Below are 23190 nucleotides of genomic sequence, written 5' to 3'. Positions count from 1 at the left end.
TACTCTGGTGTGGGGTGAATACTGAAAAGCTTTACCTGTTTGCCTGTCTCAGCAGTCGCTGGCCCAGGAGCACTGCGTACATGTTGCTCACCCACCAGCTGCAGGAGGCTGGAGGAGAGGATTGCGATGACCCAGGGTCTGGAAACCATCTTGAATGCAACGGCTTTCTGTGCATTTTGGGGGATCTGGCCCAACGCTGTGTGCTAACCCAACCTCCCCTTATATCAGGCTCTCTGTGTCCTACAGCATTGTCCCCACAACCTGAGCTAACAATCCTATAGCTCTTCCTCAGGCTCAGTTTTGCCTGCAAGGGCTTTTTCTAAGGCCACCATTTCACACTGCTTCAGTTTGAGTGTGAAAAGCTGTAGTTCCTCAGCCTTCTCCCACCTATTCTTTTATACAAATGATTATATTTAACACAGATGAAGTCAGTGATGGGTTTCACACTAGGACTCTCTGGCATGATTGGAAGGGAATCAAAGAGTCATAGAATTATTAAGGTTGGAAAAGACCTCTAGGATCATCAAGGCCAACCATCAACCCAACGCCCCCTAAACCATGTCTCCAAGGGCCACGGCTACATGGTTTTTTTTTGAACCCCCCAGGGACGGTGACTCCCCCACCTCTCTGGGCAGCCTGTGCCAGGGCCTGACCGCTCTGGCAGGGAAGGCATTTTCCCTCATCTCCAACCTAAACCTCCCCTGACGCAGCTTGAGGCCGTTTCCTCTCGTCCTGTCACTGGTGACTTGGGAGCAGAGACCAGCCCCCCCCTCACTCCACCCCCTCTCAGGCAGCTGCAGAGAGCGAGAAGGGCTCCCCTCAGCCCCCCCTTCTCCAGGTGCAGAATGCAGGGATATGTGGATACAGAGGTAGGAAATCCTTAGCCCACCTTCACCAGTGATGCCCAGGGACTTGCATCCAGCTGATGACCACTGTCACCGTGTGTGAGTGGGTGGGAGGAGGGTCTGCCTGTGAATAGGACCTTGCCAGACCATGTTCCCAATTGCATGGACAGATGGCAGGAGGTTGCCCTGATGTCTCCCATGCATTCGTCAAAGGGACAAACCCATTGCTGGTGTGAGGGGGGAAGGTTGCGGGGAAGGTTGCAGGGGAGGGAGGGCGGGCTCCTGCTGCAGTGACCATGGAGCTGTCCCTGACCTCACCACTGAAGGACACGTCTCTACAATGCCAAGGTAAATAACCAGAGCTTCATGGAAGGCAGAGGTCCTGATGTTTTTGCATGAGGATGTCAGGACAGAGACAACATCGTTTCATGAGTTCAAGACGGGCAATGCTGCAGCAGACTTACCCTCAGCCCTACTCCTGCCTTCACCCGCCTGCAGTCCCACACCCCAGAGAAGCATCTTGATATATTCCAATGAGAAATGTGCTGTGGGGAGTGGTATTGCCCCCTCCCCACTTTAGTATCCGCTGTCATGGGAAGCTTTCCCAGACATAGCTCCTTGCAGCTGTATGGATACCCATCCACGCTGTGGCTGCTCCAAACCTGTCTTGGGTTCTTCTCCATCTCCCCACACCTCCTCTGCCTGACTGTCCCGCTGGTGGCCTGCATATTTTGAGACCTGCCTCTAAATTATTGAATAATGCAGCAAATATGTGAACAGGGCTCTCCATAGGTGCCTTATCTGCACAGAGAGCTGAAAAGTAAGCTGAAAAATAAGCTGAAGATAAATACACAAACAAGAATGAGACTTTCAGGTGGAGGAGTAGGCCTCCAAGGATCTTTATTGGCATTTGGTTTTAATTCACTGTTAAAAATACTGTAGGAAATCTGAGCTATATTCAGACAGTGTATATTGTGTGTAAATACATCTTCTACAGCTCTCAGCGGGTTTGCACGATTACATTAAAATTCGCCCTATAACATTAGTGGTAAAACCTCTGATAATCACATGGTAGGTTCTTGTTGATAGAAGTTTCTAGAGTGTGTCCTTCACTATCGGAGAAATCCACCAAGTGACTTGCCCACCGTCACCTGAGAAGTCTGCTGCAGAGCTACAAAATTTACATTTTCTGCTTCCAGCCCCAGTCTTCCTCATTACAGCCTCTAAACACTAGTTTTAGGAGCAAAATAACAAGAAAAGAGCCTGATACAGTAATCACAGTTACTATGGGAAGAAATTTCATGAGTAAACCTAAACTTGTCTAAGCAGAACAATGCCAGGAAAATATAAATATATTTTATAGTGTTCTAGCAGCAGAGGTTATCACACTCAGGGATGAGTCCTTGGCTTCTTCCTGTTGAAATTAAGAGGAAAAAAATGCCACTGGCTTCAAAGAGAATTAAGAATTGTCCTGGGATTACTAAAGTCGTCAGTAATCAGAACTTTGCTTCTCTGTTACCCTTTCCCACAGATTTACTACTTTATTTTTTAAAATGAAGTCAAAGAATGTTGTTTATTTCAGAAGACTACAGGGCGAAGAAAGAATCCAAAAACTGTGTACAGAAGGGCAGACTGAAATCCTCCTGTTTAAATGGTCTTTGACTGGAAAATTCAGGTTTTGGCTACCCCAACATACTTTTAAAATTGTCTTCTCTGGGACTATCAAAAACACACACTTAAAAGATTATTTCTTAGTTGGTAAGTATGAAATAAAACCCTGGGCACCCCAAAATTGAAATATATATGTATCTGTACATATGTGTAGATGTTGAAAGGGAGAGTATATGCATAGTGGTAGATTGAAGGGGTGTGTTGTTGGTTTTTTGCTCATGCATTCACAAATGTTTAATGTGATATACAGCAGAAACAGAATGTCACTGTTGCTCCCGCTCGCTGCCACGTTACCAGCTGAATGGTGTGATGGGAAGTGTTAACAATGGGCAAGCTACATCACAGATTTTGGTTTCTGTTCATGTGTATCTTCCTTTACATCCATTTTGCCTGTGTGCTGGGAAGAACGAGTGTTTCACAGAGGGTTAACACATCTAGACAAGCCACGTGGCAGAGTTTCCAGACGCAGGGAGAAGGTCAGGGCGTTCAGCACCTCCTCTGAACCAGTGATGGTACCTGTGTGGGAGTGAGGTTCCTCCAGCTTGACTTTAGTCATCTGTGATGTTGGTTTCTCCACCTGAGCCAATCAGTGCAGCTCCTGTTAGAGTCGATGGCAAGTACTTTTAGGGCATGGTTCATCCATCCGAATGCACATATCTAGGGTGGGTTTCACTTTTGGGTTAAGACACCCAGCTTTCAAGGTGTACCTCACTAAACATACGTGTCTAGTATTATTTCAGATCATAGTATATTTTTGTCTGGCCTCCAGCTGCCATTACAAAAGGATCTGGTCCTGTATCTTATTTATCAGCTCTGTCTGGATGTTGTCGGTACTCTAGGGCATCCCAAATGGCATTAAGCACTTGTGTTTAGGCAGCTGAACTGTATCACAGGTATCTCCATTTGGGTATCTCTGTGTGCACCAGGCTCCCTTTGCTTGAATGGAGACGTTGCCAATAGTCAGTGAAGTTTGGGGGTGACTGTGCTAGACAGATGTAGGCACCTATTTTAGGCTCAGATGCATCATTAGGCTCCTTGGACTTTTTGACTTGATCTCCATTAGCTGTAATGGGAGCTGAGACACCCAGCACACACAGAGGTATCCACATGTAGGAGCCCAAGAAACACTCCTGGGAAGAGCCTGTTTCCCTTGTCTGACTGTTAGGGGACCTGTGTGGGTGACTTTTTCAGACTGTACCTTATAGGGCAATATTTAGTCAGATGATTCTCGTTTTGCACACCATTGTGGGTATTTGTCTTCATTTGGAGGCCAGCCTGGGCTACACACAGGCCTTTCCAAGCAAAACCCATTGATGCAACTCTCACTTGCATGGAAATACCACACCAAGAGCAGGGGGAGAGACCACCTGTCCCCCATAGAGAGGATGTGCTTTTTGCATGCCACATCTTGCAATCGTCTTTAGCCAAGACGTAAGGTCAGGTTCATGGAACCCACACCACTATGTACCAGAACAGCACTGATCAATGTTTTTGACATGGAAGGATAATGGAAAATACATGAATTATGCAGAAATTGTTTGATTTTAAGCTCACGTTTGCACAGACCGCTCCCGGTAACAACCCTCCCTGGAACTGTATGTTGAGGTATATTGTGTCAGAATTGCCTGGCCCACGTATCTTCCATAGGACTTCATTCCTGAATGAATTTGCAAACAGAGGGTCAGCACAGTGCAGAAGGTGAAAGCTTTCCGAAGCCCTGTTTGACAGCTCAAGTGTTGTATGAGCCTTTCGACAGATGTCTTTCAAGGGCCAGCTTCCCCCACCTGGAATATCAACGGTCACCACTAAGCAGGCAAAAGCTTCTTTCACAAAACCGTGAGATATCACAGAGTAAAATCTCATTAATAAAGAACATTAATGAATTTCCTTTCCCTTTTCACTTTTCAGGTGTTTATACTCCAAACAGCTCTTACTTTGACAGTACACGTGTGTTACACATGCTACAGTGAATTAGTTGTGAAAACAGCATCTTCCTTAGCTTTGTGGAGTCTGGCTTGCCTCGTTTCATGAAGTTATTTGCAGTAACCAAAGAAGGTTTGGCAAGTGGTTTTTGACACTTATTTATCGTCTGAATGATAAAAATCTGCTCTCATTGCTCTGATGAGAAGAGTTCAAACTGAGCTTGAGAGCGGTCTCCATGTTTTCAATGAGCTCCTTCTGGTGGTAATAGTGATTAAATTACTGTATCTGCTGTTTCCTTCCGCCTTGAAGGAGGGAGAACAACAATTCCCAGAAGTTTGTTAGAAGCCAGATGTTGAACAGGAGTAAAAAACCTGGGAGAAGAAGTGGCCAGCAACAAAATTATTTGACCTTGACGAAGTGTGCTCTGAGAGAAGTGCCTACAGACCAAATGCTGGCCCTTTGCAGAAAGGTATTTTTACTCACTGGTAGGTTTACTTTGAAGACAAGTGCCTTTGAGACCACTTGGAGATTGGGAAGGAAGAAGAGAGATGTGTTTTAGGCTTTGTACTTCTTAAGTGATGTACTTTTCATTCCCTCAGCCCCACTTTTGCAGGAAAGAAAATTCATATCTCATTGGTATTACTCAGCTAAAGGAACTGCAGAATGTCATTCTCTGCATCTCAGTTTTCCAATATCTGGCATTCCGTTTTCATCCTGCTTTGGGATGAAAAGCATAAAATGTTCAGATATGCTATATGTGTGTGTGTATAAAGCAAAACAAAATGTTCTTCCAGTTTAGAGCTGGAATTTTGAAGACAACATATTTTGACATTTTGAGCAGAATCGCATTTTGGCATTTGGAATCAAATATTGATTCATACCAAACTGTTTCATTTCAAAACTGTCATTTCAGTTTGAAAATAGCTTTAAAATAGCATTTGCAGCTGAAACGTCGATTTAAAAGAAAATGTTTCTGCTTAAATTGACATACATGAACAAAACATTTTGATTCAAAATTTCCCTTTGTGGGGGAGTAAAAAATATTTTTTGTTGTTGTCAAAAACATTTTCTTCTGGATTGTATTGACTTTCATGAAACTAGAGTTTCCTACAACAACAAAATCTATCTAATGCAAAACAGTTAAACAACTTTAGCACTCGGAATTATTGTTTGAATCCAGGCCCAGATGCCTGGACATGTTTGTGCTCCCATGCAGGCCTAGCTAAAATGTTCTGTGGGCTCATCCTTGTGACAGATGCTGATGAAAAGCTGGCGCTACCATCACCATCACCATCACTTTCCTCCCCAACAGACCCCTGCCAAAACCACACACACAGAGCTCTGGTCTGGTGCCCAGTTTCACAAGAGATGATGGTCAGGATTCATCTGCCTGCTCAGGATCACCCCGTGTAAGAGCTAAGAGGCTTCATCAATTATATTGCTTTTGGATGGAAGGGAATTAAATGGAAGGTGTGAGCTCCTCTGCTGGCTTAACTTCCAGGTGTCCGTCCTGATCTTACTAGTTCTTTGCTGCCTTCTTCTCAGATTTCATCCTCTTCAATACTTATTCCGGCCTCCTTCACGCTCCCCAGCTCTTTAAAGGTTGCTCTTGTCAGTGTCCTCTTTGTGTCCCTCAGGACAGATTTGAGTTTCCTGGTCAGCACATCTGGCCAGTTGTGGCTGTAAAACAGAGGACAGAGTTAGCGACCCTGCTCACTAAGCAACAGCCTTTCATTTTGCATCATTTTGTGTCAGACAAAGCAGAAACATTAGATTTTCTCAAAGCCATCAGGAAGCATCAGGCAAGGAGGGATGTTGGTAGAGAACTGCAGGGATGTGGTGGTCCCAGTAGACCATACAACTGCTGGAGCTGTTGCATGGGTGAATGGGATACATAAAGCTTTCATCCAAGGATGTCCACTTTACAAATGTAAATTATATTTACATAAAAACAACCGGAGGGCTTCAGCTGCTCCTGAAAAACATTTCCAGCTGTGCATCACAAGCCTCATAAATCTCCTGGCTGGTAATAAAAGAGATTCCCTGTTAATCAGCTGGACTTCTCTGGGTTTGAGGTCATTCACTGCCACCAGTGAGACATCTGAAGGTCCAGCTGCTCTGACAGAGCCATGATCTCACCAAGCCCAAGACAGGATGGGCGGAGAACCAGAAAGCCCTGACAAACATCTCAGACCTAGGTGCGGTTTTGCTGCCTGAGCCTGACACTGTTCCTGACAGAATAAGCTCTGCTGAGCACCAGGATTTAAGAACTGGTCTGAGAGACCGCATCTAGATCCAGGCTAGTAAACTGATGTGATGGGGGACCGTTGGCTATGATGCTCCAAGTATCCATGATACATCTACCATCTGTCAGTGGGCACAGGTTTATTACAACATAATGGGGGTTTCAGAGACAAAACAAATATCAAGAACTTGTAGAAGGCCAGAAGCTGAGTGAATGGCAGGGCTTTAGGTAGCTCTTAACTCTGCAGCTGTCCTGTCCTACATAAAGCATCATATGAAATAAAATTTGCTGTATATAAGAGAAAAAAATATCATTCCAGCTGTTGTAAACCAAAAAGATCCAATGTTAACCCATACCAATAACACAATTGAGATTATATAGATATTAAAAAGAAATAGTTGAGAAATTGTTGTGTATATACATATATATGGTTTTAAATTGTACACACCGTAGTTGTACAATGACCAAGCAATTACCTTAGAATAGAAACATATGTAAAACTGACTGCATGAAGCAGGGATCCTGGAGCAATAGGACAAGGGGATGGCTTTAAACTAAAAGAGGGGATATTCAGATTAGGTATAAAGAAGAAATGTTTTATGCTGAGGGTGGTGAGGCACTGGCCCAGGTTGCCCAGAGAGGTGGTCGATGCTCTGAGTGACCTGATTGAGTTGAAGATGTCCCTGCTCACTGCAGGGGAGTTGAACTAGGTGGCCTCTAAAGGTCCCTTCTAACCCAAACCAACCTGTGATTCTATGATTCTAACCCAAGAGTGTAAGATATAAGGTCTTGAAAGGAGAGGAATGAATATTATTAGACTCAAGGACTATGAACTCTAATGACCAATTATTAATGTAGGACTGTAAAGTGGCCTAATGAAACTGCCCTTAATGACAGCACAGGATGAGGTGTCTTTAAAGTATCTGTTAGATATCTATAAAGTATATAAATATACTTTAAAGTATCTATCATCTATCTATCTATCTATCTATCTATCTATCTATCTATCTATCTATCTATCTATCTATCTATCTATCTATCTATCATATCTAATGCTTTTTTGTTAGCATTCAAGATAATTGTATTTTATTATCTAACCTAAGATTCTGCAGATGGTGTTTGATGGTCTGGGTACCTGAGCCTGAGGACTGGCTATTAAATCTGGATACAACAAGAGGAGAGCCAGGACTTCCAAACTCAGCACATGTCATATTCCCTTACTCTCATACTCAGTGGGAGACCAAGGGCAGCCAAGGGCAAAAACCAGGAAAGGGGTCTAAAGGCAAATTGCTGAATCTTAAGAAATTACCCAAATGTATCAATGCAATGCGATTTAGGATTCAGTGGAGGATCCACCCTGAAAATTCAATCATTGAGCGTGATGAGAAGGAGCTGATGCCCTTGTCAAAGATGATCCCAAATGTTTTGCAACCACTAAGGAAACAAGGAAAAGGAATTTCCTTTTTTTTTCTTTCAGGCCTTTATTTCTTCCAGCGTGTTGCTGGGAGGTGTCCCTGCATACCAGGAGAGAAGTAGCTGATGCAGAGTGGAAGAAAGGAGGAAGAGATGAAACGTATGATGGGGGAAAAAATCAATAGAAATGAATATTTGGTTTCTGCAGTTCTGGTTTTAACCTTTGGAGAGATCATGCAGACAAGGTCATCTGAGATTATCCCTGCAGTGGGGCTGAAGAAGGAAGCTGTAATTGTATGGGTTTCTGTGCAGGTGTGCATTTCACCATTGGGGACAGAGAGAATCTTTATCAAAATCCTGTACTGAAAGAGCTTTTGACTCCTGGTCAGCCACACCTTGCTAGTCTATGGCTTGGCCAGAAAGATGCAATGATTTGGGTGTTTACTATATTTCCTGAACAAGGAAAAACCTTGAGGGATCTCCTGTCACTAAGCTGAGTTGGTGGGACAAGAGGTCAGAACAGAGGGAGAGGCAAAGTCCTGAGGAAAAAAGAACAAGAGAGAAAATAATTTTAAAAATTGAGCATCAGTACATTTACGTGATCTCAGACCGGTCCTTTGTCCATGCAGGACCCACTACCTGTATGCTTATATGTCTTCAGGCCAGCAAAGAGCAATACAGGTGACACTACGATTTATGCACCATGGTTCCCTCAATAAATACAGGAGCTACCAATCACACTGGGGTGAAATCTCACCCCTCTGAACTCCACAGTGAGCTCTGACTGACTTGCATGGGGTCTAAGTCTCATCTCCAAACTGAAATCAGCCTAAGGATCACAGGGAGCCATTGACATCTCTGTGGAAGAGTTCTCTGGAGGGCCTCGAAGGAAAGAAAGAAATCCCTTTTGCCATATCAGAAGCACTGTAAGATGCTACAGGAGGGATTCAGCTGCATGAGAACACTGTCTGGCAGTATTTGAGATGCCACGGTTTATCCTACATGGTCTTCAGCTGCAGTTGCCTCTGCCAGACTCGCACAAGTGTCTCTGACAACCATGGTCCTCCAGGCTGAATCCCATGAGTGGGTAGGTAGGTCCATCACAGATTCTACTGCAGGACAGAGTGTAAGGACCACTAGCAGTATAGCCAGGAGGTTTATCTTCAGGTAACTGGTGGTGTGCTTTGGTATTCCTCATGCTTTGCTGTACATTTTTATCAAGATCTGTTGAGAGCCATCACTTCTCTTCAAAGACAGGTGTCCACCAAGGACAACAGAGTCCACAGTCACTCCTTCAGGGTTAAAGGATTTGCTTCCTGAGCATGAGGAGCAGAGTCTTGGCATTCCTCTGGACTCCAGGACAGATGAAGACTCCAAAATATATAAATACTCCAGGATGGGAATCCCTATCTTATCATAGCAAGGACCCTGTGAGACTGTCAGTTTACAGTCCCAAACTAAGGGACTGTAAACTGGGTGAATGGACCATAGATCACTACATCTGAGACCCTTGTAGATTGTCCATTTATTGCTATCAAGGAAAAGCAAGGTTGTTGATGGCATATTCCCTTTCATCATAAATGTTTAAGACAGATTAGCTGGAAACATCACTAAACCCCCAAGCAGGCACATGGGAATAAATGGCTGTTGAGGACGTAATTGCGTCCATTGAAAGCTTCATGCACAGGAGAAGGATTGAACTAGGACTGTTGAAAAGCTCCAGGTACAAACGTCTTACTGTTTTTCCTAAAATTTCCCATGAATTGAGCCAAGCGGGCTAATGAGAACCTTCTGTTCTCTATAATGTACTACTAATCAGCCTCGCTTCAGTGCAGAAGTCTATGTCTGAGGGTGATATATGTACTAAATGTTTTTGTATCAGTATACGTGCAGTTTTTGTCAAGCAGGGCTAACCCAAGTGAGAGATCCTCTTTGTCTCTGGCCTTGGAAGAGTAGCTTGTGCTCATAGGTGTAGATCAGCAGGATGGTCTTCTGTTGCTTGGAGCTTATATTTACAGCGAGTGCTCACATACCGTAGTGCTTATACAGGTCTCTGTACAGTATGTATTTAAATCTTTTTTCAAATTATGAATTTCTGCCCAGCTCCTAGAATAGGGAGAGCCTCAGACAAAAATTTTAAAATCTCTTAAGGGAGATAAAATAGCCTAATAATACCCCCTGGATCTTTAAAAGCTGTGGTTGAGAAAGAGGAACACAGCAAAATGTTCTCTGCTGGGTTTTACCCTTGTGAGACAACTGGATGGAGCCTTAGTCTTTAATCTATCAGCTTGATATGGTGCATCTTAGGGGTTTGTAACCAGCCTATATCGACGCACCCTGTGCTTTCATCCACCTCTGCCTTTTTCTAAATGGAAATTAAGTAAAGGTTTGTTCAGAGGCACTGAGCAGAAGCCTTATTGCTGCTTTCAGAGATATTATTTAAAAAACCAACCATACAGCACCTTCATGGGACGTCAGACCCTCTATGTGCATGTGTGGGTGTGCATGTTTATATGCCAGCCTTGCTGTCGTCACACATATTTGACCAGGCATCTCAGGTCATGCTTTTATACTCCATGTAACTTCTGAATTCCAACCAAATCATCTTAAATCCACATTTATTTCTTGTACCAGTAGGTACCATAGTGATGAATAACAGCTGCATCCTGTTTCATGCCATGAGATATGAAATTACACTAGGCAGGAGATATACTTTACAGAAAGGCAACAGGAGGCAATTTGTGTTCTTCCAGGCTTGAACTCCAGCTTTATCTCTGTGTTTACCATGGACTGGGCTCTTCCTGGCACAGTGCGCATTGGCATCCAGCGGATCAACAATACACTCCAGGTGAACACAGTAATACTGTATGTCTTTCAGGAATGAATGTGATAACAGGTCACAAATTTGCTAGGAAATCACTCAACAAGGCTACTACTACCTTTAGACAGCTTTGCTGCTGTTCCGAGCACCTTCTGAATGAGACACTTTAAAAGAATCGTACATAATTTTGACAAAAAAAAAAAAGAAAAAAAAAAAGAAATAAAATTCATGACACTAAAACCAGCAAAGTGCAGACAAATAACACATAAGCAGACACGAAACAGCAGAGCTACGTTGGGACTGTCCCACAGCTACTACCTCAGATCTAGGCCCTTTTGCCAAGGAGTTTTTCAGCTTTCCTCCTTTTGAACTCTGCAATTTCTTCTGAGGGTAACCCGTGAGCTCTACACCTGCAGTGAACATGTAGGCCATTAGAGAAAGAACCAGTTCAGCTTCATCTGCAATAAAGAACAGACCGTAACGGAGACCGAGTGAAAAGTAAGTGTCTTCTGGTGTGAAAAGGGAAACAAATATTGGGCCTGGTTCTGTTTTTATTTGTGCCTATCTTGTATCACTGTAGCTCGACTTATTGCAAAGGGAGGTTAGCTAATTTAATTTTAAGTGTCCTGAAGTTAAGTGCCTGCTCTGAGACACGCATCTTTTGTAATCTGTATAACCAGGCACTTCCAGAGGGCTCTTGGCACATCTTAGACACTTCTCCCAGGATGAGATGAATGACCTTGTTGATCGAGGAGCACAAACTATATATCTATCATGGCTGTATCCAGAATCTATTAGACAAGATGAATCCTGGAAGAATTATTCCATTATTCCTCTGATCCTTCCCCTCATTCATCAAATGGAAGAACAGAACAAAACTGCTGTGAAGATCTTGCCTTCTGTTAGTTCAGCTCTTCCCTCAGTGCCTTTTAGTCCTCCAGGGGTGTTGCTATCAGAAACTCTCAGCTTTCAAATCTATGGGCACATTAGAAATGGAAATCCTATTTCACTGTCCCTAGAGACAGCCAGTTTTCCCTGAAAGCTTAGCACAGATTTAACAGCCTTTCCCGAGGGAGGCTGGAGTCAAGTTTCGGCTCTTTCACCAATTCTGTCCTGCAAATGGAAACATCTAACCAAGCTGTCCTTCCATGCCTTACCTAAACCCTCAGCTTTGGGAGCACCTTTCCTTTTTATAGAAACATTGATTCCTGTTTATAAACCCTCCTGTGAGTGCTGGAGCCTTTAGGGCTGGGTCCCAAGGACAGGGAAGCCAAGATGGTATAATCCTGATGGGCTGAATGAGGAATGGCTTCTTCTGGGAATCTACCTCTCAGATGGGATTAATCTCCCTGAAGTTTAGCTATCTGCAACAGAGATGTCTCTGTCTGAGCTAAATATCTTGGGCTTTCTTCTGAGCCAGTGGAGGGAAGCAGGCACTGCTGGACCACAGTGGGGGTTTACCCCAAAGTAGATGCCCTCTGTGGGGCAGAAGAGCTAGAGCAGACTAGAAGTGTTTGTTTCTCTGCATTGACTCTAAAAGATGTGTAAGATGACCAGCGCAGATGGAGGTGCCTATCCTAGAGGTAGATAACTTTTAATAAGATTAAATCCTACCAGTTGGAGGGGGAAGAGGAATACTTTGTCTCCAGCCCCTTTATGCAAGGAGTAGCAAAATTCAGCCACACACAGGTCAGCGTGAGGTTCTTTGAGTTCACCAGCAGGACTTCATCCCTGGGGGGGTGGAGGAAGTTGATGCCTGTTTCTGCTCAATAGTGCAACAGGTTGTGACCCATGGAAGGTGAAGACCTGACCAAGGTATTTGGGGATCGAGCACAGTATCGGTTTGCCTGAGCTCCACCTCCAAACACTGCTCACACAAGTATCAAATAACCATTTGATAATGACTTGCCCTTCATCCACAGCACAATAACAAGAAGAAAGATCTAGTGCAAACAGCACTGACACATCTCCTGAACTCACTCATGTCTGAGCAACTGGAGGGGGCTGATTTTGCACCCTCCACCCCAACTTCTCGCAAAACCCCTCTGTCTGAAGTCACCTGTTATTTTCCCAAGGTTTTCTCTTCCCACTACCTTGTTTCCAAAGCCAGCGGGAAAGAATCTATAAAGTCCTGCACCCCAGCTCCCCTGACAGTTAAGGAATTTGCCTTCTCTTTTCTGAATATGGTGTGTTACAATGATTATGTTCTGAGCATTGAAAATACAAGCTCCTGGCTTGAACCTTAGGCAGCCGGCACAACTTCTAGTTCCCAGTTACAGGGGGAAAGGCTCAGACCCATAGACAGAGCATCTTTATGACTTGGCCATTCTGTACCCTTTGATAAGAACAACTGTAACTCAAATTGCCTTGAGACCTGGGTCATACAGATGCAGACATAGTCTCCTCTGCCCTCATTTCTCCTTCTCCTATTCCTGCTTTGCGTAAACCCGTACGCTGGAGCAACGCGTACCCTATTGCAAGGCGCAGGTGTCCCGGGCAGCCCGTTACATCTCAGCTCTGCGGTCCTGCTCCAGCCAGCCCTGCAGCCCTTTCATTGACTGCTTCCCACACACCTTTAAACCAGTCAGGATTGTCCCTGGGGTTACTTGTTTCTGAGGTAGTTTATTTTATTTTAATCCACATTTCATCATACTCTAGTTTTTCTTACTTTAAATGGCTGGTAAAATTATAGGAGCAGCTGTCTGGGGAGCAGAGGAGGCTAAAAGCAGCTCTGAGACAGTTTCTCCTCAGTACTCTTCCCTTTTTTTCCTCATCACTGTTGTTCATAAAAGAGCTTTTGGGCTGCCATGTAATGAGAAAGCCTGTTTAGATGGCACAAGGGAGAGCAGTGTGCCCTGATCAGATGGAGATCTCACTTGGCCAGCCCACGCAGCAGGTGCAACACCACAAAAATGTTCCTAGACTCAAGCTGGCTCCTGTTCAGACAGCTCAGATCACTCATCACTGGGCTTCCCTCTGCTTCTTTTTTCAAGGGAAATGTGGGCAGATCCAGGGAGAACCACCCTCAAATGAACTCCTACAGCCAGGACCTACCCCAGACAGCCTCCCCTGCTGTCAAGGTGCTGATTGCTGCTGTCTCTGTCCCGCTGCAAAAACATCTTTCAAAGGGACCTTCACCTCCCACTTCACCTCCCAGTCTGTCTGGCTGAGACAGAAGAAACTACTGGGCACGTCCAGACACATCTGGGCACACCTCAGCCACGCCTGAGGCCATACCTGCAAGCCAGAATATGATTCAAAATGCCAGCCAGGCCCTGAGCACAGTTTCAGAACCACCTTTCCCTAAATCCGTAGAAATATCCATAGAAGAAAGGGTAATGCATCAAATCACATCTTCCAGCCAAACAATGCCACTACTTGACTTTGCTTCCTTTCTGAACACTGCATTTAGGGTTTCTTGCTGTCGGCAGTAATTTGCTAATCTAATATTCCAATCAGTTCACCCAGAAACCTCAGCTTGCTCAAAAAGAGCTTCTTTAAATATACCAGCTAGAGCAACCACAGTCCAAGTCAGAGCACCTTGTTCAAAGGGAAATAAGTCACTAGCTTTCATTCCCTTTCTCCCCTCAATCAGATTCCAGAGAAAATGTCTTCTTTCTCACCTGCATTATGCCATAGCCGTGACCAGAATATTTCTTGGTCTTAATTTTTCTGCTGCGTTAGGGGTTCAGAAATAAAAGAAAACATTGATTGCGAAGCAAAAAACATCTGTCCTGACACTGGGTGATCAAGCCTATGAGTCAGAGGATGTTTGATTTCCCTGAATAACCTTTGTTATAGAAAGTTTATTTAGGAAATGTTGTGATGCTGTTGTATAATCCCAGCTCTGTGAGGAGAGCAAAATTTTTTCACTGCTGCCTTCTTCACAGGCTTTTCTATTTCTGACTTAAAAGTGCATTGGGTGAAAAACTTCAGATAGGAGCCTGAATGGAAATCCTTTTGCTTATCCCCCCCAGAGAGACACGTCAGCAGCAACAGCAACACTAGAGACTCTCTACTGACCATCTCCCATCCTGCCAGGGTGCCTCAGCATAGACAAAGCAATGAGAGCTTTGTATTGAGTAGAAGGCGATGTGTTGCCATAATGGGTGTCTTTTTCCTGGCTCATAAAAAGATGTTTCTCATCTGGTGTTGGGAGATGGATCCTTTGAGCATCCTTCACTACTTCTTACCTGTTTCATCTTCAAACAAGGATCTCAGTGCTTTCTCCAGGATGGATCCTCATGTATGTGAGGACAGGAGAGTGCAAAAACTCCCCTCTGTCCCTGGCTGCATCTTCAGTTTTTAGTGATCTCTCATGTCAGGTTGTACTTATCTTTGTGGTTGGGGGTGGGCTGGATGATCTATCACCCTTCTGGATTTAAGAGCTACTGTATGATTTTGTACAAGAGAAGGGATCTGGTTTGATGACAAATATCCAAACCTCTCATATGTTCTTTATCTGGGCACTGGGTTTATGGTTAAAAACCCTTGAAAGGACTCATGATCTGCACCTTTCTTTGTTGAATTCTATTCTTTCTTCTTTTTTCCCCCCTCCAGTTAACTTTCCATAGATAATTTAAAATAGTGTTAGAAAGGGAAAGCTTCTAGCTAAAACTACCTCCTGGGATAGAGGGCTCCTGCTGCTTGAAAGTACTGTATTCAGTACCAGAGCAAAGGATTTCTGAAACAGGATGGTAAAAGTTGGAAAGTCAGAAGACTGAGTATGTCACTCACCTCCCTGGAACTGCAAATGAACATCCTGGCTCTTGGGTTTGTTTATTCTTTTCCTGAATTTCATTAGCTATTGAATTTTTCCTAGTGTTAGTTGTTTTTTCAGAGCTTTGCCAAATGCGTCTGTAATAGAGTCCAGGTCAGGCTTGCATCTGCTGGATTTGTATAACCTCATATCTTTTCCACTGTTTTGGACAAGTGCTCTGCCAGTGCTGACAAGGTGCTGCCTGTCCCAGGGCATTGCAGGATGCCAACTTCCAAATCCCACATTTATAAACTAACAACTTTGTGATATTTCCATGGCTGCTTTTCAGCCCCAAAACTAGTCTCCTGGTGTACCCTCAAAGAAACCTCACAGCCTTCCTTTAAACCCATCTGATGTGAAATCTCAGAAAAAAGAATCCTACAGGTAGGCTGCTGCTCAACTGCTCAGTGTGCTTGGTTTTGCTATCTCATCATACCTTCTCTATGTCCACCCCAATCTATTATCATTTCCCATGGCAGTATCAGGCTTTTGTGGCAAACTTTTTCTTTGCCTTCTGTGGCTATTGTACAATGGAGCCCAAAGCCACAAGATCCTGGGATGCAGCAATACAAATCTCAACAAGCCGCAAGGAAGAAGGAGAAATAATGTTCATTACACGGCAGACATCTGCCAGGGAAGGTGTAGAAACTTGCCTTGGAGCAAGGAAAGGAGCCAATTGAACTGCCTGCCCTGTTTTGTGATGCAAAATTAACCTAAAGCTTCCATGTAAAGAAGGTAAAGCTGAGATTTGACCACACTTAGAAAGGAGAAGGTTATCCTTCAAAAAGGAAAATTCTCTGGGGCAGGAGCCAACACTGCAATCTGGACACTAAACTTGCACTTTCCCCGTGTCCTGGGTCTACGGCTGAACCTCCACTCTATCCCATAAAAAGAGCATGTGAAGGGGTTTCTTACTTGATTTCCAGTAAGATTTTGGCTTCTGAAAGCAGATATACCAACCCTGAGCAGCTTGACCTAAGGTTAATTATAAGAATAGACTTTTAGTTAATTTAATTTTATGCATGGTTGGAAGAAAGTAGGGGTGGTAAGAAGCATATTAGGTCTTTTAATTGAACTACCTTTCTTGTTAATTAATATGTTTTGTATCCTGTGTGAGCCATGTCACTCACAGCACTTGAGTTTTAAGAGTAAAGTCCATTTATCTGAATGTCCTTACACAACCGTAAAGGTATGAAAACCTGGTGCAGACAGTGGAAATCAATGAGAATGTTCCACCTAATGCTTCCAATAAATCTGTAATTGGGATTAAACAGAGACGTTGATGAATATCAATAAACTTCAGATCATGTAGGTGCAATAATTGTTCCTTTGTTAGTTATTTGGTGGTGGCTTGAGGTTTATTACTAGACAATCAGATGTATTCTCTCACCAATTTCTGCAATATCAGAAAGGACCATTAGTATTAACTGAATCACATAATTAAATATTATTCCATATTTTTAAGTTTGCTGAAGTTTGGCTTCTAAGCTGCATATGAACTCACCTGTGTAAGGTCAAGGACCATTCTCTAGCTCTAGGGTGCCAAGACTACTGCAGACACAGTAGGATAATGAAGCTTGATTGGTCCCTAGACATCTATGAACAGCTCTATGAGCTACTTGATCATAGACCTGCTCATGACTGACTGCCTACCAGAGCTGGAAAATTGCTGATGGGTTTCGCATTATGGGATGTAATAGGAAGTTCGTAATATTTTTTTAATGTTATCTGCTGTCTTTACCATAAAGCACTACAGTGAAGGTCTGAAATACTCCATATCTCAAGGGCCATGACTTGTCATGGCAATAAGAAGCATTCACAGACCATGAGTGAAACTAAGCTGATCAAGTTGTCCAGGTCCATATGAGTTCCAGGAGATAACTCATGGGGTCAGACACAGATCCAGAGATTTTAATGAAGATGAAATCATTTTTCTTAGGGTTACTTTGAGCCCTTTCTTCACACAGAACTTCCACCCCTAGGATCTGACCCTTAAATCCATGGCCCACGGGTTTGTGTTTTCATAGTATAGACACGAGACCTTAACCTTCTCTTAATAAGTACCACCTCTCAGCAAGACCACCACAACGGCCCACCTGTAGATGTTTAGGCCACCCAAGTCACAAAATAAAGCATGAGATAAAAGCAAATGCTCATGGACTTCATGGAAAGGAAAGACATAAATAGAAGATGAGTTGCTTCAGGACAGGGTGAAAAGATGAGTAGAAAAGGAATTTATTCAGTAACTCCTTCTTCAGCTGAAAAGCCTACAGATGAGGAAATTCCTACGGAAGTATATGAGGCAGTGACCTGAAACCACCATATTGGCCAATAAGTGAGAAACAACTTTCAACCTCTAATAAACTGACCCAAAACTAAACCATCAAGATAAGGCTGGAAAAACAGGACACCTATCTGATGACAGCACAGCCTATGCATGAGACAGTTCTCCAAATATTTGCTTTGATTGAACATCCAGTTACTTTTCTCTGCCATTTGACATCTGACTTCTACAGGGTACAGCTTTCATTTTGACCCTTCACTAGGACAGATTCAGTTTTGTATAACTTTGCTTTTTCCTCTGATTCCACATTCATTCAACTACTGTATGATGATCTGTGGGGACAGAAATACTGCCAAAGAACAGTGAAGATCAGACCCTTGGGACAAGAGCAGAGCACCTCCCTCTGTGCAGTGCTACTGGTGGATTCTTCTGAGGTTACACAAGGTTGTTCAAGATCCCCTGATCTTGGGCATGTAGGAAATTTTTTTGCTTCCTCTTATTGTACCCCTGGACCTGATATATTTTCTGTCCTTACAACTCATGTTTAGAAACAGATCAGGCCTGATTTTGGCACACATGACGAGAAGACAGGCTCTTTGAGGATTATGGAAGGAACCTCAACAGTCAACAGAGGCCTAACCCATGACTTTTAGATGGTAAAACCAGGATGAGAAGAACCCACTTTCCAGGTAGAAGTCTTGGTGCTTCTGTGGTTGCATGGTAAGCCAACCTACCTTGCTAATCTGGCAAAACTCCTCCAAGTTTCAGGTTTCCCATGAATAATGCATCATTGGTATCAACACACATTACTCAATAGCTCATTTCCAAAAACTATTAACAATAAAATGTCTCCAAGCCTAAGAAATATCTTCTCTCAAAATTATCTTCCAGTAACCTTCTATCTTTCATCCTGATATATACTCAAATAACTTAAAAATTATGGACCAAAATACTGTAAATTCCATGCTACGCCAGGAAAACTCTGGGAGGGCTCTGAGCACATGGGATGCCCTGTCTGCAACTGCCCAAGTAATTAACTGTTATCTGCAAAGGGAGATAAAAACTATCTTCATTTCACTAAGAGGAAATGAGGCAAAACTCAGAACAAGATTGCTCTGGGGAAGTCAAAGTGAAAACAGACCTGCCTGACATCTGCCTCTGAGCTAGTCACTGTAGGACCTCTTTACAACCAACAAAACAGGCACCTTGCAGGGGTGATTCATCTTGTAATACAGATGGCCAAGCAGGCCAGTCGAATCAGACCCCTCAGCACATATTTATCTTTGTTGATTGAAAAGGGTGTCAAGGCTGACTAGCTTTAATGTGGGTGACCATGTTGTTCTTGTCAAAAAAACCCCACTCCTGGTTTTTGTGTCCTGACCACAACATCCTTTCCAGGCGTATAGCATGTGGCAGCTGAATGGGGTGTACTCAGTTTGCAAAGTCAGGCTTTGCAGAGCTACAAAATGGCTTAATGAGTTTCAAGTGCTCAATCTTTGCTCACCGCTGCTTGTATGGAGGCAACATCATTAAGTCTTTAATTACCTAGTGGTGCCATACTTTTACAACACAAATTATCCTTATTGTTCTGTTCAAACGAATAGTGCTACAGGGAAGAACCATGGTTGTATGGTGAAGGAGGCTGGAGTTTTCTGCAGGAGTTTGATGGAAGAAGAGAAAAATCTGAGTGTCACCCATTCACAGATGACAGCAGAGACCTGAAAGTGTCCCTGTGTGTCTCCCATACGCACACAGAGTAGGAAGGAGATTGAGGGATGAACTCCCTGGTGCTCAGCCTCCAAGGGACTACAGGGGAAGCAGCAAGTTTTCAAGCCACTTCTTGGGAACTGTGATTAAAGAGAGGAGTTGAAGAAACTGCATCACTCTGAGTCCCAATACTATGCCTGAAAATGTAAGTCACCTAAGGAAAATGATGTAGAGTTTGCAAATAGATAACATGGAAAGACAGCTCTTAGTGAATGTATTGAACAGTGATGAAGTCACACTTACCCTGGCTTTATTTCAGGAGGTTTAGGTAAGGGCTTCAGAAAGCCTTTTTTCCCAACTAGCCAATATGTGTCTTCTACTCCTTTACCCTAAAATAAAAATAAAAATCCAGATAATGAGCGGCTTTCTGACCACACTCTGCTCAAAACGTAATTTCCTCACTGGGTTTCTGAGAGCTTCATATATATCCAGAGATAAAGTATGGCTGGAAGTCTTGGGCTCTCCTTCATGGTGGTTCAGGGATGATTTGAATTTCACTATCCTAAAAGAGGAGGCCTTGTTCAAACTGTCATCTACAAATGACCCTCATTGATCTGGGTCATTGAAACCACACAGCTTAACATAAATGGGAAACTACAGGATCTCCAACCATCTTATCTGGCAGCACTAATAACATCATTAACTGAGAGATTTTACAACTGCTGCTGGGCTGAGTATCAGAATAATTTCATCTCCCACCACTGATGATTTAGCTTTTAAGGTGAGATGCATCTGATGAACTGTAGGCATCTACATCACAGTCAATCACCCTTGACTGGAGGAGTGAGGGAAAACAGACATTTCTAGGGTGACATTAATCTTCACTTAAACTGAACCCTGAAAGTAAGTCAGGTTAATATTTTCCTAAAGTGACAATTCATCTCTACTAACTATGTAAAGGTTTCTTCCCATTGACTAAACCTGGTATAATTACCTCAGATCTCCACTTGCAGACATATGAACCTGGGTGAGATGATTCCACTTGTCATGAAAGACTGTTGAAGGACCTGAGGCTTTATTCAGACCTCTTACTGTGGGTGTTTAAGGCAAGCAAAGCTCCTGCTTCTGCCTATTGACTATATAAGGGGAGAAGTGATGTTTTGAATTATTTAGTGCTGTCTTGTTTGGACATTGTGAAAAGCAGCAGCTTCTGTCACAGGTGGACTGAATAGAGTCCTAAATAAATAATTAGATCCAGCACATACAGCTGATTGGTCAATACCATGGTCCTTCAATAATTACCTTTTTTACTGAAACAACTGATATGGACAATTTGGGAAGGATTCAGCAGAAGAGTGGTGGATGAAGGCCAAACAAGAGCTTACTGTGAAAACTTCTTAAGCAAGAAGATTCCCCTGTGAAGCATTTCACACAGCCCTGACCATCCTTACCTTCAGTTCTGTTTTTCCCCTAGGTACGATTTCATAGCCTTCATTTAGAATCCGAAGCGTATCCACTGTACTTTGGCTGACATGAATTCTGTAAGCTGGGAATGGAAATCAAAACAGCTGGATCACTATACTGGACACACGCTGTGAATTCCCCACTGCTTCATACTGGCAAGGAAAAATGCTCTAAAGCTCGCAGGCGTGTAGCTGGTGTAGCTGTGTGATGCTCCCCCATGTAGGGTTTGATGCAGATGGATGGATCCATCCAGGTAGGGCTGTAAGAAGCACAGGGTGAAAGATCTACACTAAGGACTTCCTGGAGAAGGATGGCAAACATGCAAAGTAGAGAAGTCCAGCTCTTAATAAAGATGGTAAGAGGTTTTTCAACAACATTGTCAGCTGGAATCAAAAATGCCATCTCTATCTATTGCCACAGTGTAACTAGGCAGAAAGAAAGAAAAGAAAAATAACCATCTGTCCTGCTCCAGACACCCAACATCCTTTGAAAGCTGGGATGAAGAGCAGAGAGATGGAGTTTGCAAGGGGATATAACAAAAATGTGGCTGTGCATCTAGATCCATCTGGGTTTTTCAGTAATTGATTCCGTCCAGAGCTGCCATTAACACTGTACAAACAAAAAGGGCAAAGCTGGAGGACTTTATTAAATTCCCATCTGCCCCAGTTTGCTTTACAGCCTTTGCTGGAACTCCTTGAAATTTGTTGTTGTTCTGCTGGTGTGAACAAGCCAGGGAATGTTTCTAAAACGTTTGCCCCCAAAATAGGTTTTTTTGTTATTGTTTTTGTTGAGCTTTTATTTCAGATGTGTCAGTCACATTCCCTTCCCCCTTGAAGGATGGGGGATGAACCAATTACATTTTTTTTGCAGTATAATCAGAAAGAAGAACATCAGTTCAAATGAGCAGAGGAAGACCACACAGCCTTGAGCTACATTTCCTGAGACACTAACCTACAATCTTCCTACTACTGTGTATCGATATACATCTATATTAATGTATAATGTTACATTTTTATCTGCAGTGCTCCTGCTGTCTCCAGTCTCAGTGGGACTTTGCACATCCAAAGGTATAAACCTTGAGATTCTTGAAATATCTCTCTACTCCTTAGAAATCTATTAAAGTATTTCCTCCTTTCCACTGCTTTCCAAATGCAATGTGAGCCTCTTAAAGTAAGCCAGCCATAATCACAAGAAAGGTAACTTTCCTTAATTAATGATTAGCCTAATTTTTAGTCTTAATTAGTCTAATCAAAATCACTGGAGCTAGAAATATGAGGATTGTGTAAAAGAGTGAAAAAGTTCTAATGTGGCATATATACTGCAACATATTTCTAGCCTGGCAAGACCTCAAGATTTTAATATTAAATATCACAGGCTTCACATAGCTTGTAAACTAGCCATAATAGGTAATCTCCTAGAGCTGTTGAAAATATCAAAAGGGAGATCACAGATCAAGGACTAATATATATGAGATGTTGCTTTTGCAAACCAACTTGTACTGACAGCCTGAACACCAAAAGCCAATTCAACGCACGCCCAGGGCTCTGACACTGCTGTCCCTAGATGTCCACTGTGTCATCCACAGTTCAACCACCATGGTTTGCACATCCGTGCCTTAGCCAAGGACAGCACCAAACAGCAGGTCCGTGTACACATAGAACTGAAAGGCAAGCAAATGTTTCTTCCCCATCAGCTCTTTTTACATGTCTAGACGTCTCCAGCCATGGGACAATAAGAAACTGCTGCGAGATGGTACCATCTTATCTGCTGCAGCGATTGGCTCTGTGCATGTAGACTGGGCTTTTATAACTGGAGGCCTCAGGAAAACAAAGGTATGACCTTGAGGGAAAAATAGCATGAACATCAACCCATCAAGAAAACCCAAATTGGAAGGGAAGCTAAAGGATTTCGTTAGGACTTGCCAACGCTTGTGCACGGAGTTGTTATTGCTGATAAATGACGCCATCACAAATGATGCCCTTCATGTTGCACGACATGGTTGCATGTGTTCTGCTTTCCTCTCTCTCCAGCACGATGGAAGTAGTGCCCACATGTGCT

At 43.2% G+C, this 23190-nt stretch overlaps 1 protein-coding gene across 1 annotated transcript in view; it reads right to left on the bottom strand.

Annotated features, from left to right (window-relative positions):
* Positions 1-1723: 1723 nt before the first annotated feature.
* The window catches only part of LOC135313145 (retinal guanylyl cyclase 2-like), a 35770-nt gene continuing 14303 nt past the window's right edge, over positions 1724-23190 (bottom strand). The window contains exons 9-11 of the mRNA XM_064450272.1: positions 21120-21214; positions 19972-20057; positions 1724-6119 (exon numbers count right to left, since the gene is read on the bottom strand). Of these exons, the coding sequence (XP_064306342.1) occupies positions 5981-6119; positions 19972-20057; positions 21120-21214 (320 nt within the window). The 3' untranslated portion in view covers positions 1724-5980. The remainder of the gene's footprint in view (positions 6120-19971; positions 20058-21119; positions 21215-23190) is intronic.

This window comes from Phalacrocorax carbo, chromosome 1 (genome assembly GCF_963921805.1).
Source record: "Phalacrocorax carbo chromosome 1, bPhaCar2.1, whole genome shotgun sequence".
In the NCBI taxonomy this organism is placed as follows: domain Eukaryota; kingdom Metazoa; phylum Chordata; class Aves; order Suliformes; family Phalacrocoracidae; genus Phalacrocorax; species Phalacrocorax carbo.
The sequence above is the reverse complement of the archived record's forward strand: the minus strand, read 5'-3'. Positions and strand labels throughout refer to the sequence as shown.